The sequence below is a fragment of the Alosa pseudoharengus genome, unplaced genomic scaffold, assembly GCF_046254945.1.
Source record: "Alosa pseudoharengus isolate Yale_2024_CS ecotype anadromous, Long Island Sound unplaced genomic scaffold, YU_APseudo_1.1 YU_APseudo_1.1_scf_6, whole genome shotgun sequence".
NCBI lineage: Eukaryota > Metazoa > Chordata > Actinopteri > Clupeiformes > Clupeidae > Alosa > Alosa pseudoharengus.
Genome location: NW_027468848.1, coordinates 14,345,231 through 14,361,528, shown reverse-complemented (window position 1 = coordinate 14,361,528; position 16,298 = coordinate 14,345,231). Strand labels below are relative to the sequence as shown.

At 44.7% G+C, this 16,298-nt stretch overlaps 1 protein-coding gene across 1 annotated transcript in view; it reads left to right on the top strand.

The window, feature by feature from the left end:
- LOC143106812 (transmembrane protein 132C) overlaps positions 1-16,298 on the top strand; it is a 239,101-nt gene that overhangs the window by 58,701 nt on the left and 164,102 nt on the right. Inside the window, exon 3 of the mRNA XM_076271289.1 lies at positions 7,506-7,649. Within this exon, the coding sequence (XP_076127404.1) occupies positions 7,506-7,649 (144 nt within the window). The remainder of the gene's footprint in view (positions 1-7,505; positions 7,650-16,298) is intronic.

The following is a 16,298-nucleotide window of genomic DNA, read 5'->3' as shown; positions in this document are numbered from 1 at the left end:
TTTGTTGATGGAGAAATGGCAGCTAAATTTAGACTTTTACAGCGAGTCTGGTAACCCTACCAAAGTACCGATGTCACACAATCCAGCAAAATATTCCTTGCTCACCTCTATTTGCAGCTCCCATTGGGTCCCATTCACCCGAAAAAACTATATTTAAAAAATGTGTTCAAACTAATGCTGGCAAATTTTTACAGCAACCATGTCACTTTAATAATAAACTAGCAAGAATAACAGAAAAAGGCGGATACATTTTGATGCCAGCTCACATCTATTATCTTCCGCGATGGTAACCGGAAGTTCCGCTACACTGCATTGATGAGAAAATGCGGAAGTGTGAAAAAGGTCAATTCTATTCTATTCAATTCTATTCTATTCTATTCTATTCTATTTGTGAGTTAAAAAAACATCTTTATAATGTACATGTGTTAAAATAGATGACTCATTATAAATATTAGCCTTACTGTAACACCACAGCCATAGGCACATTACGTTGTAATTTAACAGCTGATGAAAAGGGAGAGTAATACCTCACCTCACCATTAGAATAGTCCTTCACCAGCAGAAAGAGAGAGGGATGTAGAGAAGGAGAGAGAGAGAGAGAGAGGGAGAGGGAGAGAGAGAGAAACAGATACGAAGCTACAAATACAGGTAATAAGAGCAAACTCATTTTGGTTTGCACACTGCAAATGTCTTTACCGTAGCTTAAAGGCAACAGCCTTGGATGGATAAAGTGAAGGCAAGTAGTAAATTAGATCACATGAATATTACTATTGAACTCCTGTGGATGTGGATTGACCCCAAATTGGAACCTTTTTTCAGACTCATATTTTACTTGTGTCTGTCGACAGTACTGCGCTGTTTCCAGGTCAGTTTGTGAGTTCACAGCTTGCAATACACCTCTCTCCCACGGTTATTTGTATTGGTCCCTGTAGCACAGTGGGCAGTGTTGGTGAATCGACTCGCTGTGTAACTGGCTGTCTCTGTCAGGAGACCGAAAGCACTCTGCCGCTTGGCCACCGGCACGAATGAGTGGGCAGAGAGGGAAGTAGCCAGTTTGTTATTTTTCACAGGAAACGGCATTAACCAGCAGGCTCCTGGGTCTATAATCAGCAACTCATGCAGCGAAGGATCCTTGAATGAGTTTGTGTGTGTGAATGTGTGTCTCTTGTGTGCGTGTTTACAGTACATGTGTGCGTGTGTGTGCGTGCGTGTGCATGTGTGTGTGTGCGTGTGTGTGCGTTTGTGTGCGCGCGTGCGTGCGTGGTAAGCGTGAATAAGACGAGGGAAGGGTCGATAAATGGCGTGTGGACAATGAGGACACTCAAGTAGCATTGGAGTAATGATGCTTCTGTGTGTGTGTGTGTGTGTGTGTGTGTGTGTGTGTGTGTGTGTGTGTGTGTGTGTGTGTGTAAATGTCAGGGGTGGTTTAGACCTCCAGAGCCTGGACCTCACTTGATTAATGACCTCACTGATATGCTCCATTACATCTGTCCATTACATTGTATGTGTGTGTGTGTGTGTGTGTGGTGGGGATCCAAGTGGGAGGCATATTCCACTATCGCTAAGGGGTGGGGCTCTGGCATTGATAGTAATCAATGGTTCTGTCCGGGCCATCGTTGCGTCTTTTGAGATGTGTCTATCGATCTCTATGGATATTTTATCATGTTTTAGGGGTCATTGCCCCACTACCACGTATGTAGAAAAGCAAGTGTTGACCCTTTCAAGAGAGTTCCATTATCAGCATCATAGTTGGCCCCACAAGGCTTCCGTTTTAACATTCCATATGTTATCTTAATGCAGAGGAAGTAGATTGGGAACCAAATAGAACATTCAAGCATTGTTTTTGTTTTTATTGTTGAAAGGGTCTATAGCACTGATAGAGGTCACAAGGTCACAAGTTCAGCGTCTCCCATTTCTTCTCTCATCCAGTGTTTGCAGTATGCTGTCGGTCCTGTAGTCGGTTGCACATTAATGCAACTTACACATTCCAAAAAAAAAAACTCTTTGAATGTATTTACAGTCTGTCAACAATTCAGATACTCGCTCATCAGAAAGGATCATGAGTCATTGTTTTTTAAAGTACTGAATACTAGAAACTAGTACTGAGGAACGATTACTGTATATTGTTTGAGCAACACTTCAGCAAAGACCTACAGTATATCAACATATACAATATTCCATGTGATTTAATTGATCCATGTGATCAACAGTAAAAAGTACATGTACTGTACACCTACAATAACAGAACAGTAGCACTTTAGATCACACAACTATGAAAAACTCCTTCAGAGCAAAGACTGCAACATTGACTTTTCTGGCCGTACAACATGTCTCTTTGCCTAAAACTAGCAACATCAACTGTAAGGCCATCCATTCTCGCTCCAGTCAATAAGATATACACAGTCCGCAGTGCAATTAAGCCAGACTATAGTTTTGCTGAGGAGAGAAAGAGAGCGCTGCGGCTTTGTGATGCAGTGCTATCGACTTGGTCTTCGAGATGTTGCTTATCGATTCCGTCGGGCCCTGGTGGCCAAATAACATGCTGTAATCATTGCAGCGCTACAAAACCCCCACGCTGCGTCTAGCCTCCACTGCCTAATTATAAACCGGGCAATCAAGCATGGAGGAGTCTGATATATCTGCGTCCAGCCATGCGTAGAAGTGGACGTCCACCCCACCGTGTGTTTGGAAGAGGGAAGGAGAAAAAAGAGAAGCAGCTGTCAGTGGGAAATGAGGGGCTGATGTCATATTTCATTTCAACAAACAACACATTGCATTTATAGTCTATAACACTTCAAAGCACCCAAAGTGCTTCACAGTAAAGGGGGAACATCACTAGCCACCACCAACGTGTAGCACCCACCTGGGTGATGCACGGCAACCATTATGGATCAGCTTGAGGTAGAGAGTGAGGAAATGAATGAATCAGCCAATCACACTGGGGGATGATTAGGGGTCCCGATTGAGTGAGACAGGTTGGGAATTGAGCCAGGACACTGGGGAACCCTCTACTAAGTGCCATGGGGTATTTAATGACCACAGTGAGTTTAACCTTCGGTTTAACATCTCACTGAAGTACAGCATCTCCTACAGCATAGTGTCTGTGCCACTGTAATAGGCCAGCCACTGAGATTTATTTTGGGCCAGAGGGAAGAGTGCCACATATGAGCCACCCACCATCACCGCCTCCAGCAGCAACTTAGAGGTCTCCCATCCAAGTACTAACCAAGCCCACGCCTGCTTAGCTTCAATAAGTCAGTAGTAGAGACAGAGTGTCCATTAGTCTGGCTACTGTGTTTCTTTGTTGGTGGGATTTGTTTTTAGGAGGTGGGGGAGGACAGGAGGCTCCATCTGGGGAAGCATGGCATCATCTGGACCAAAGACACAGCAGTCGCTGGGGCACAGTGTTCACTTGTACACATCTCTCTCTCTCTCTCTCTCTCTCTCTCACACACACACTCTCTCTCTCATACACACACCCTATCTGTCCGTCTCTCATCCACACACTAGAGGTGTGCCATCTCTGGCCCCTGCATGTTCAGTGGGCATGTCTGAAGTGCCGTTGTGTCATCTGACATGGACGAGTACCATCTGTCACCGCCTGGCTGTACTTACTCTCCACCCGTAACTAATGACTAAACTAGACTCTAGTGGGCACACACACACACTCTAGTTAGTAACTAATAACTAAACTAGACCCTAGTGGGCACCCGTAACTAATAACTAAACTAGACCCTAGTGGTCAACCACTCACATCGAAGCCAACCCGTGACGCTAATAACAGTCTCACAGTCACTTCTACACTATGTCACATCTATGAAACTCCCGCCCTGCGTCCTGATTGGCTGTACCATAAAATCGGTTGCAGAAATCACTCTCAATGGAAGAGGTCCCAGATGGATGTGAGTGAAGCTAGGCGGAGCTAAGCGGAACGAAATTCATCTGGCTAGGGTCAGGTTACTGGTTAGATGTTCTCTTGTTAAAAAACTCTTTCTCTTGTTGAAAATTGACATGTGTATATTCAACTGCTACTCAGAGTAATGAATACACAGTATGCAGTATGTGTATATTAAACTGCTTGTAACGGAGGTTAGGACTCCAGGATAAAGGTTTTGACTGAGTGGCGAGATATGGATTGCGATTTCCGGTCAGAGAATTCACGGACACAGATCCACTGTTTATCTTCTTTAATCTTCACAGTTTCGTAACTTGAGTTGACAACAATGTTTTGTATAGGTTTCCATTTGATATGTTTGATATATGTATGTGAGTGTGTGTGTGGTTTCTGAAATGAAATAAGGAATAAATGTGGATTACTAACACAGCCATTGATGTTGTTCATGAGATTCCTGATTACCATTACAGTCGGCGCACAAGACATTGTTAGCGTTCTCCCATGCAGGGCATGCTGGGATATGGGAGTGAACATTTGGGTTTATGTCTGTATTTCTCCTTAGTTTTGAGTGTAATGTTAGCGTCTTTATTGTAACATGTTTCCCTTTTAGTTCTCCCTTTGTGTGTGATCCTCTTTGTGTGGGGGGCTGCGTCCATCCCTGTATGTGTAGTGTGTGCGTGTACTTGACCTGCCCGTGTGTATTGAGTTCTTTGTCTGTGTCCCTGCTCTTGTTCTCAGCTAATAAACCTTTTGATTGGACAACTGTGTGTGTTGCTATCAAATTGTTATATTGGTGTCAGAAGCAACTTTCGAACATGGCCTCCGCTCAGCGAGGAAGCTGGGAGCGGAAAACCATACCACTGGGTGGAGGCCCACGCAAGAGGATCCAGAGAGAGCCCTTGTGAGGGCTGCTAAAGAGCTTGAGGCCTTCTATCGTTACTACCGCCGGAGGAGAGGAGCTGTCGCCTGGACCTGCCTGCTGCCATGGGAGGAGATCTTACCGGAAGAGGGGCCTGATGAAGCGGTCGCGGAGAAGACGACGCTGGCCTGGGTGCTGACTCCACTGCGAGCCGCGACGCGTGAGCAGAGCCGAGGGAGAGCGGCGAGGAAGAGGTTCCTGGACGACGGACGGTTCCTGGACAACGGACGGTTGCAGAGACGCTGGGGGCAGCGAACTCACGACGGTGGGGCAGCTTCGACGGAAAGGCCCTCTGAACTCTGAACTTTAAAACTTTTGGGTGCGTGTGAGAGGCACCGTGCTGTGTGGGCGCCCGTTCTAGTTGGCCTGTTGGCCGGCGCCTTTTGAAAAAAGTTTGTGGTGTGGAGTTCGTTAGCATGGCCATCTCGGGGGTCGTGCCTTCGCTGAGGCCGCGAGGGAGTGGAACGGGCCGGGAGCAGAGAAGGACGGCTCTGCGAGGAGGCAACACGAGGAGGGACGCCGAAGACTAAGCTGCAGCGGGAGAGCTCAGCGTGGTCCGGTTGCTGAGGAGTCGGTGCCTGTCTGTCCTGGTCGGTGAATCGACGGAGCGGAGTGGCGTTGGTGCAGCTTCATCTGACCCCCCTCGAACCCCGGTGCTTGGTACAGTGTCGACGGTTGAAAAGGCCACCTAGGGCCCCGCCAGGAGAGGAGGAGTGCCGCGGTGTCACGCCGCGGAAAGTGCAGCCTGAGGGCGGCTGCTGAGAGGGAGCTGGTGACGAGCGGGAACGGCCACGTGGTTGCTAGCACGCCCGCACTGGATTGCTAGCAGCGTGGCTCCCCTTTCAGTGAGCTCCTGCGGCATGCACCCCACGTGAGTTGGCGGTACTGTCGCACTGGACTGAGTGGCGGGCGATGCGCGCCGACGTTAGCATGTGGCTACCTCGTGGTCATTGCCGAGGACGGCAATGGCTTGTTGGGGGAGCTGTGTAACGTCGGCGCACAAGACATTGTTAGCGTTCTCCCACGCAGGGCATGCTGGGATATGGGAGTGAACATTTGGGTTTATGTCTGTATTTCTCCTTAGTTTTGAGTGTAATGTTAGCGTCTTTATTGTAACATGTTTTCCTTTTAGTTCTCCCTCGTGTGTGATCCTCTTTGTGTGGGGGGCTGCGTCCATCCCTGTATGTGTAGTGTGTGCGTGTACTTGACCTGCCCGTGTGTATTGAGTTCTGTGTCTGTGTCCCTGCTCTTGTTCTCAGCTAATAAAGCTTTTGATTGGACAACTGTGTGTGTCGCTATCAAATCGTTACAGTACAAATACAACAAGTTAACAAGCTAACAAGTTAACATTTTGGTGACCTAATGATAAAGTATGGTAGGTAACTTACATTCTGCATTTACGCACACAGGAAATAGGTACATTGTTATGACCTCGATACTTGATGATGTCATCACTTCGTCTCTCCTATCACAGGCTTTCTCACAGTGCTACTCCTGAGTAATGATTGCACAGGATGTATGGTTCCATGGAGTCCTTTTGTCCTGTGGATATGTATAGGTCCTTACAGGTTCCATGAAGAACATTTGTCTAGTCTGAAATGTGAACAGGTTTCTATGGGATGCTTTTCATTTTTACATTGTGCAACAGTTTGGATTTAAAGCACACTGAATAGCTTGAATGCTAGAATGAATCATACACATCAAAGGAAGAAAAAAATGCAGTCAAATTGGATTTCTTTTCTGGAACATTGTGAAAATGTCATCTGCCAAGGTTCTTTCCACTGTTCCACCCCAGCATACAGGAGGTGCAGAAGGACCTCTGCATGCATATTTGATGAACTCTGAACAGTCGTTGTGACTCACTCAACTGCATTGTTTATCTGGCATGGAAGCACTGTGTGTGAATGGTATGCTGATAGGTGAGGTTGTAAGTCCTCTGAACTGGCATTTCAGCTATGCATGATTTTGTTTTATATAACTGCGCAATATGAAGGCTTGAATATGAATGTTTCATAATTTGGTGTTAATTTAGTGTGTGTGTGTGTGTGCGTGCGTGTTAGTGTGTGTGTGTGTGTAGATTTTAAATCTAAACACACCATGAACTCTGCATAACGAAGAGGGTTCCACGCAACCACCTCCAGTGTGTATGATAACTAATGGAAATTGAGAGTGTGCATGTCCATGCCTTTCCGTGTTCATTTCCCAATGCGATAATAAGGTCTAGATGGAGAGGTGGCACTAGACTAATCTAATTGGTCCCACAACACAAATCCACACATTTGTGCAGATTGAATTATTCACATAGGGCCATTTCAGAATCGCTTCATTGAAAGTATATAATCTTTTCTTTTAAAATTGTTCCTGAAAGTGCTATTATGTTTTTTTGTGAGCAGTAACTCTTTATATTTTAGTGTCCATAGAACTGTGTCAGAAGAAGAGTTAATCTGCTGTTAAATGAGGCCTTTTTTGCATTTGCATTTACATACTGTATGGTGAGTTTTACCTGAATGAGTGTATGCTTACTGATGCATTAGCGCTAATTTATGCTTCACATAGCTTTTGTGAGCTGTTTGTGTATACTGCACAAGACACTAAATGAATGAAATAATTAATAAATGTAATTTAATCTGACCCCCCCTCCCCCCCCCTCTCTCCATCTCTATCTTCTGTTCATCCTGTTCTGTCTGTCAGGGTGAAGTTAAAAGAGGGCTTTGCCTTTCTGGGGGCGCGGCCGAGCAACCCTACCCTGTGGATGGTGAGCCAGGACGTCCGCAGCGAAGGGCACAGGGTCGTAACCTTGCACTGCCGCCGCAAGGAGGTCAGCTACGGACAGAGGTCAGTCTCCATGACAACCCCCCAAACTTTCTTTGTATGCTGGCGATTACTCAGTTTCCTGTGAGTCCAAGTGTGTGTGTGTGTGTGCGGGTGGGTGGGTGTGTGCATGTGTGATCTTCTGGGCATGCACATGTGTGCACACATGTGTGTGTGTGTGTACGTAGGTTTGTGCATGAGGCCATACGTAGAGGTGCATATGTATGTGTCCTCATACATTTCTGTGTAAGCGCCCGGATGTGTGTCTGCGTGTGTGTACTGTATGTGTGTGTGTGTGTGTGTGTGTGTGTGTGTCTGTGTGCGTGTTGCTGTGTTGTTTGATGAGCGTTTCGCTGTGCTCTCACATCCACAACACTGGCCCAGATGAGGTCGGTCCCATCTGTTCAGGTGGACGGCTGCTGGAGGCAGATTGGGTTGTCTGTCATCACTGGTCGGGGACAAACACTGATCAAGTCTCCTATCAGCGGAACATGAGTCATGTTTCAGAGCGCTGATGGGGCCTGCTACTGAGCAGTCTCAGACAGGGCTGACGTGCTCAGCTGAGATTGATGTCAGCTGTACCGGTGACAGTGCCATAAGAGGGTCACTCAATCCGGAGGAGGCCATTAGTAATTCTCAAAAAAACAAAACAATATTGTCACACTTACATACACATGGGCACATAGAGACACACACAGACGCACACACACACACACACAGACACACACACACAGACACACACACACACGCACAGACACACACACACATACACACACACAAGAACTGCATGGTAATGGTGCTCTCCAAGGAGACCTGAATGGGATTCTGTAAAAAGGTAAGACAGCAAAACCTTCTTATATCTTACAGCGGGTTACATCGGAACTGCACGTAACATCGGATGTGCTTCACCCTGCCTTGAAATGGTCTTGAGGGAAGTCTGACAGACACTTTCACCATATGTGAGCGTGTGTGTGTGTGTGTGTGTGGGTGGGTGAGAGTGAGTGTGTGTGTGTGTGTGTGTGTGTGTGCTCCCTCTGCTCCTCTGGTTTGTTGACTAATGCTGTATGTTTTCTCCAAAGTTAATTTAGTCAGGGTCAACATCTCCTCCACTGATGATGTGCATTAAGCTCCCAAAAGCTTAGCCCACAACCACCACGGCCCCACAGATACCCCCCCCCCCCCAAACACACACAAACACACACACAAGCCCCCAGCTGCGGAGTGCAGGCCTCCGCGCTCCGCTGTGAAATGAACTCTGTGAGATTGCTGTGGTCATTTCCCATCTGCATTAACACGCTCCAATTAATCCCGTAAATAAGAGGCTTCGTCCGTCCATCCATCCGCGCGTGTGACCAAAACAGGATTGGGCTGGTAATTAAGGAGAGATATGCCTAATGAGATGCAGAGGCGGGGTGTGTGTGTGTGTATGTGTGTGTGTGTGTGTGTGTGTGTGTGTGGTGAGGGGGTGCTGTTTGTGATGGTGTTGTCATTTTAATCTGTTTGGGGATTTTTTTTTTCTCACATTCTCTCACAGATCAGGAAGTAGCCTTAATGAATATGCGTGTGCGGTGACAGGTGTAATTTTGTCATTTTAATGGACTCGAGGCTGGGGGATGTTTCGAGGTCAGGCTACTCAACTCTCCGGCACTGAGGTTTGTGACTGGCAGTCCATATCTCGGCATGCCGAGTTTGTGTGTTCTTGAGTTGTCCGTTAGCATTATGCAAGTGTGGAGATCACTTCAACCCTGTGAAATTACTTGCTGGCTGTCAAGGTGTTATTGCTTTCAGGGTTCCCACTCTAAGTCAAATGTAAAATTCCATGACAAAAAAAATGAATTTCCATTACTTACTTTTAGAGCGGGAGATGAATAAATGGGCATTAAATAAAAAAAAGTTGGGCTCCACAAGCAAGCAGTAAAGGTAATAACCAGATATACACCAATTCTGCTTGGAAATTAATGTATTTTGGCAAGTAAATTTTAAACTGCTACAGTACAAAATTACCTGATATTCCATGACTTTGCCACAAAAATTATACAATTCCCTGTCTGGTCTTTCCCTGTCTGTTTCGATGTCTGGAATACACTTTCCAAAATTCCATGATATTCCAGAAATGCCATGACCTGTGGGAACCCTGTGTTTTTTATTCACCAACCCAGATCCCATGAAAAGTATCTCTGCAGTTCAAAAGGGTGTCTGGGTCACAGAAGATCATCTACAGCAGTGGTTCTCAAACTTTTTCTGTCATTCCCCACTTTGGATGTGGGGAATTTTCAAGCCCCACCTGACCCCATCACCCCGGCAAAATGGTCATGTTAGAATATTATTTTCGCATTTTGGTTACATTTCCTGTCTCGGTCCGCTGGCTCTGATGTTGTTTTAATTAATTAATTGTTTTAATTAATTAATTGTCGGTCTGTTTATGACTCCTACTGTGTGTGGCTATCTTGTCAAAAAAGAAAGGCATTATTAAAGATAGGCACAAAAAAAAATGTCCTCCAATTCATTGTGCCCCACCTGTCATGTCTCTATTCCCAACTATTGGGGCCCGCCCCACACATTGAGAACCACTGATCTACAGCAACTGATCACAAAGCATTATGGATATATACCATATACGTATGTGTGTATTCCTCAACAGGCAGCAGCATGGCAGAAACATTCAAAGAGTGAATTCTGTCACCACAACCATCGTTTTCTGAGAATAAGGACACACACTAGTACACATGTCTAATCCAAAAACACAAACAGCTCCTACATCTCTCAACACAACCCCATCATATTTTGTTAGTTTGCAGTGTGTGTTGTGTATGTGTGTGTGTGTGTGTGTGTGTGCGTGCATTTGTGTAACTGTGTTATATCAGTGGGTATGGGGCATGGGGAACTTGGAAGTGAATTGAAAAGAGTGGAAGTTGCAGACAGCTCTTTGGCCAGCTGATGGTAGGATGATAAATGGAGAGAGGGAACAGTCCTATTCTGAAGCACAGTACGGCCCTGCAGAATCATCAAGGCAATTCCCTGCTGTCTGGTGTGTGTTTGTGTGCATGTGTGTGATAGAGGGAGAAACAGAGAGAGATAGAGTGAGAGTGTGTGTGTGTGTGTGTGTATGTATGTGTGTTTGTATGTATGTATGTATGTATGTATGTATATATATATATAGGGTGAACTCAGAGACATGCAATTTGTGTATGTGGGTACGTGTGTGTGTGTGTGTGAGTGTTTTGTTATTGTGTGGGGGAGAGTGTGTTTGTGTCTGTATACTGTATGTGTTTGAGCTGTGTGCCTATTCCATTTACTCAGTTCTGGGGTCACAGGCTAAAACTGAGGGAGTACTCCGGGGTCACCTGAAATCGAACAATTACCCAGAGTGTCTGATCTCAGACCTGCCTTCTGCACATTAAATTGCTTTTCAAAGTTCATTTCCCACTGAAAGTTATTTTGGGGCAGACAGAAGGTAGCTGTGTTATTGATCCATCGGTCTGCACACTGACTCTGAATGTTAAATTGTCCTCTCCAACAAAAGACAGGACTGTACTGGAGTAATTCTGCTCAGGGCTCTCCCTGGGTTCCTCTTTTGCCTGGAGTTAATTTCAAACCAGGAGACTGCAGTTGTGAGAACCGCAGACCAAGCCGACTGTCAGACGCCTGATAACGTCTGAATATCTGTAGCTCTAATCGGTGTGGTGTGCATAGCTCCAACACTGATGCACTGCCTTATTTATGTTTTGTTAATCAGCACCTGTATATCTTCACATAACGCTAGCAGTAGAATGTAGTTGATGGTGTGTGGTGGACAGTTGTGGACAGCAGATGGTGTGTGGTGGACAGTTGTGGACAGCTCGATGGTGTTTTATGCCCCCAATGTCGTCTTCCAGGCAGCGCTGCCACCACTGACTTAAAGGCACCTAATCCTAAACCTAACCCCAACCCTAACTCTAACCCTATGATAAATTACCCTAGTATGGTAGTAACCCTACTTAACCCATGCCTAACCCTAGTGCCCTCCAGGCAGCGCTGCCTTGAAGACAACGTTGGGGGCATAAAACACCGAGAAACTTGTGGACAGATGGTGTGTGGTGGACAGTTGTTGCTTCATGCGCAGTGCAACTTTTTTCTGCCACACAAGAAACACAAAGCGACCCAACAGGACTCAACAGACACTTACAGTAACATCGCAACACGTGCTATGAAGTCGGCTAGGTGTGCATTCACTTTTAGGTTTGAATTCTGCTAAGGTACAGAATGCTTCTGTTAAGCATTGCACTCTGGTGGTGACTTTCTTATAAATGGCTATTTTTATAGCTGTCTGTGGTTGTTAGCAAGGTATTATGGTGTCTATTATCGTTGATAATAAGTTATGTAATTCTGTTTATGTGTAAAAAATTTGCATTTCATGACGTGATTCCATTAGTTATTTGGCGTTAACCATCCTCCGTTCGTGTCATTTCTCAACACTTACACTGTATGGCACACAAACACACACACACACATACACACTTATTATACACAGCAAAAAAAAGAATATGTACAGTACAGTATAGAAAAAAGAACCAGTGACATACTATAACCATGACAAAGAGGGATATACAGTAATAGAGAGTCAGTGCCCACACAGTGCGAGTAAGATACACATGTAATGAGCTGGCGACTGGGCCTGTGACCACGCTGATGTCTGCATCCTGCCGTAGGAGCACACGGAGGCTACAGAGACAGTGGTGGGGGTGGTGGGGGTAGGACTTTGTCAATATAAACAAAAGAAAGCACAAGAGGCAAGAGAAAGGGCCAGCAATACAAGATGGTAGAGAGCAAGTTTGTCTGTGTGTCTGTGTGTGTCTAGCGCACACACACACAGACACATGGGGGCATGTGACCCTAATCCCACCCTGCTGTGCCCCAGTGCTCCGTCTCCTAATCTGTCTGCAGCTGTCTGTCTCAAGACCCTACTGGAAGATGAGCGAAGAAAGCAGCTAGTTCAGTGCATAATCATCTATTTTCTTCTTTCTTTGTGTCTTTCTTTCTTTCTTTCTTTCCTTCTCTTTGTGTGTCATCTCTCCCCTGCTTCTCACTTGGCTATTTTCTCTCTCATTCACTCCTCCATGTCTCTTTCACTCTTTTTCTCCTTCATCACATGTCAACTTTCTTCCTCTATGTCTTCTCTCTGCTCCTCCTCCTCTCTCTCCTCCACCTCCTCCTCACTCTCTGTCTCTTCCCTTCCTCCCCCTCTTCTCTGCCCCCCCTCTCCTCCTACTCACTCTCTCTCTCTTCCCTTCCTCCTCTCTTCTCTGTCCCCCCCTCCCTCTCCTCCTCCTGGTTCTCCCCCCCCCTCCGTAGAGGGATTACACACTCATCTATCCGCCTGTCATCCCACTTTCCCACTTCCCTCTCCAAAATCTCCCATTCATTCTCGCCCCCTCCTCGCCTCCTATTTCTCACAACTGTGTGTGTGTTTGTGTGTGTGTGTGTGTGTGTGTGAGAGAGAGAGAGAGAGAGAGAGAGAGAGAGAGAGATTCTTGCTTCCTCCTCTCATCCTGTTTTTTAAAGTGTGTGAGATGTTGTGTGATTCTCACTTTCACCTCTCCTATTTCTTTAATGTGTGTGTGTGTAATGTGTGTGTGCATGTGTGTGTGTGTGTGTATGTATGTGTGTGTGTGTGTGTGTGTGTGTGCATGTGTGTGTGTGTGTACAGTATGTGTGTGTGTGTGTGTGTGTGCATGTGTGTGTGTAATGTGTGTGTGCATGTGTGTGTGTGTGTGCATGTGTGTGTGTCACATTTCCACTCTCTCCACACTGCTTATTTCCTCCCTCCCTCTGCTCTGGATGGAGGAGGAGCAGTTGATTGGAGCAGATGGAAGCAGATCAATACTTTTTCATATTGCTGTGTCTTTCAATCTGTCTGTGTATCTATCCACCCAGATCACCCCACTTCTCTCTCTCTCTCTCTTTCTATCTCTCCACACACACACACACACACTCACACACACATACTCCTTCCTCTCTCTCCTTCCCCACTTCTCTCTCTCTCTCTTTCTTCATCTCCTTCTCTCTGAGGGAACGTGTGATTAGCTGTATCATGACAGAGTGGCCAGGTGTTTTGATGAGGGCTTTCCTGCTGTTAGAGTGGACGAAGGGAAGGGGCCACTGCCCACTCACTAAGAACTGCTCAATGTGCAAAAGACAGGAACGTAGAGGATAGGAGAGGGGAAGAATGGATGAGAGAGAAAGAAAAAAGAGAGTGCAAGAGAAGAGAAAGGGATGAGTGGGTATGGCATGATGAAGAAAAGAACAGGGGCTGGTGGGTGTTGGTAGTAGGGACCATGGATTATATATACATAGACGCTGCATTGCCTGTTAATGAATGGAGACTTATGATGAGCTGAAGGAGTTTTGGGCTTCAGGTGATTTTAGAATTTTTTGTTTTTGTTAGAATCCTAGCTGCTGCATTTTGTATCACCTGAAGCTGTTTAATAGTCTTTTTAGGAAGACCTGTGAACAGTCTATTGCCGTAATCAACCCTGCTGGAGATAATTTGACATCAGTCCTCTAAGTTTGGCAAGATTTTTGAGGTGGTAACAAGCTGATTTAGTTATCGCTTTCATGTGGCTGTTGACATTTAGATCACTGTCAATTAATGCACCAAGATTTTTAACAGTATCCTTTGCCTTCAACCCTTTTGTGTCAAGGAGAATGGCAACCATAGTCGTTTGGTGACAGAGCTAAGTAAATTTGTGTCATCTGCATAGCTATGATATGAAATCAAATTATTTTGGATGATTTGTCCAAGTGGGAGCATATAGAGGTTGAATAATAGTGGCCCCACGATCGACCCCTGGGGAACACCATAGGTCAAGGACGTTGGTGTTGAGGTACAGTTTCCGATGGCAACAAATAAGCTCCTTTCTTGTAAATATGATTTTAGCCAGTTGATAACTATGCCTTTAAATCCAACCTAGTGTTCTAGTCTGTGTAGTAAAATATTGTGATCAACAGTGTCAAATGCTGCACTAAGGTCCAGTAGCACTAGTACTGATGTTTTACCTGAATCTGTGTTGAGGCGTAGGCCATTGAAAACTTTGGTAACACTTTACTTGACGGGTGAGTTCATAACATTCATAGCAGCTGTCATAAACTGCACATAAAGCATTCATGACTGTTTCATGAGACATGACTCAACATTCATACCAAACCTTTCATGAATGTGGAAGACATAACGACAACTTGTCAAAATAAAAGTCCAACAATCACAAAGCAGCATTGCTGTTTTTCTCTCCAGCCTTTGTAAATATTTCATGAATATCTTATGAAGTCTACATCGAATGTCACTTTACTATACAAGTTGTGAAGTATTCGTAATCACTGAGTTTAACTCTGGTAGGTAAACTAGCTTACATTCAGCTGACCCGTATTTGTGTAACCTGAAACGGTTGGACATTCCAAAGATGAGAAATCATCTGCAAAGGATAGGCCTGCTGTACATCATAAAACAAATACATTTTTATGAATCAAAAATTATTTGCTTGACCATGTTCTGTCTTTTTGGCACTGGAGTAGCCCATTGACTCAGATGTGACGTGATCAGGTAAAAGGTTTGAATCAAAAACGGCAATGCTGCTTTGCGATTGTTGGACTTTTATTTTGACACGTTGTCGTCATTCTGTCTTCCACATTCATGAAAGGTTTGGTATGAATGTTGAGTCATGTCTCATGAAACAGTCATGAATTCTTTATGTGCAGTTTATGACAGCTGCTATGAATGTATTCTGAACTCACCCGTCAAGTAAAGTGTTACCAAAACTTTAATGAGAGCTGTTTCAGTGCTGTGATTTGCCTGAAAACCAGACTGAAAGTACGTTTCGGTTACATTATAAACTTATATTTCATGCTAGCACAAACTTTTAATACCTTTTAATACCCTGAAGAATGCATAAAAGCATGTTTCGATCTAGTGATTTTCACCTGGAAATTTATTTATTCTCGTTTTCAAAGAAAGAACAAAGCGAAGCCATAGAAAATGCCATTCTAGGTTCGATTGTTTAGAACAGAAAATCTGTTTGCCTGGACAACGTAACATTTTGGCTTTAGTACTCCATTGCTACGAGTATATATACATTGCACTCTCACTATCTAGCTTACATGTGCAGCGTTTCTTTTGGTATTGCAACAACGCCTAAAATGCTTAATAATGAAATGTCTACAGGTGTAAAAACATTACATCTCCACACGCAAACATTTTACGTGAACAGATGTAATATTTTTACGTGTACTAACCAGACACAAGTTTTATTTTTGAAATATAGCCTATAGACATCTTGATCACTCGCAAAATGGTTATGATTATGGTTATACTGTAGAAGCCTATTTCGAGTCTCAGTCTTGAGTTCAACCTAGTAACCTCATAACCTAGTAGGCTAATAATGACAGCAATAGCCTATCAATAACGATATCTAATTCACAATGGAAATCTTGATTTTTTTTATTATCACCAAACTTTCAACTGTGTGCTACCTTTGCAGAAGCCCCTGGTTCAATGTGTGGGGGAGCTCAACGTTGATACTTCCCAGAACTAGGCTATTGGACCACACAGAAAAATAATAAAATGTTGCGGGACAATTGCGACCGGGCCTCACGGAGCCTACAATTAAGCAATTAGGCTTTCATGTAACAAACATATTATTA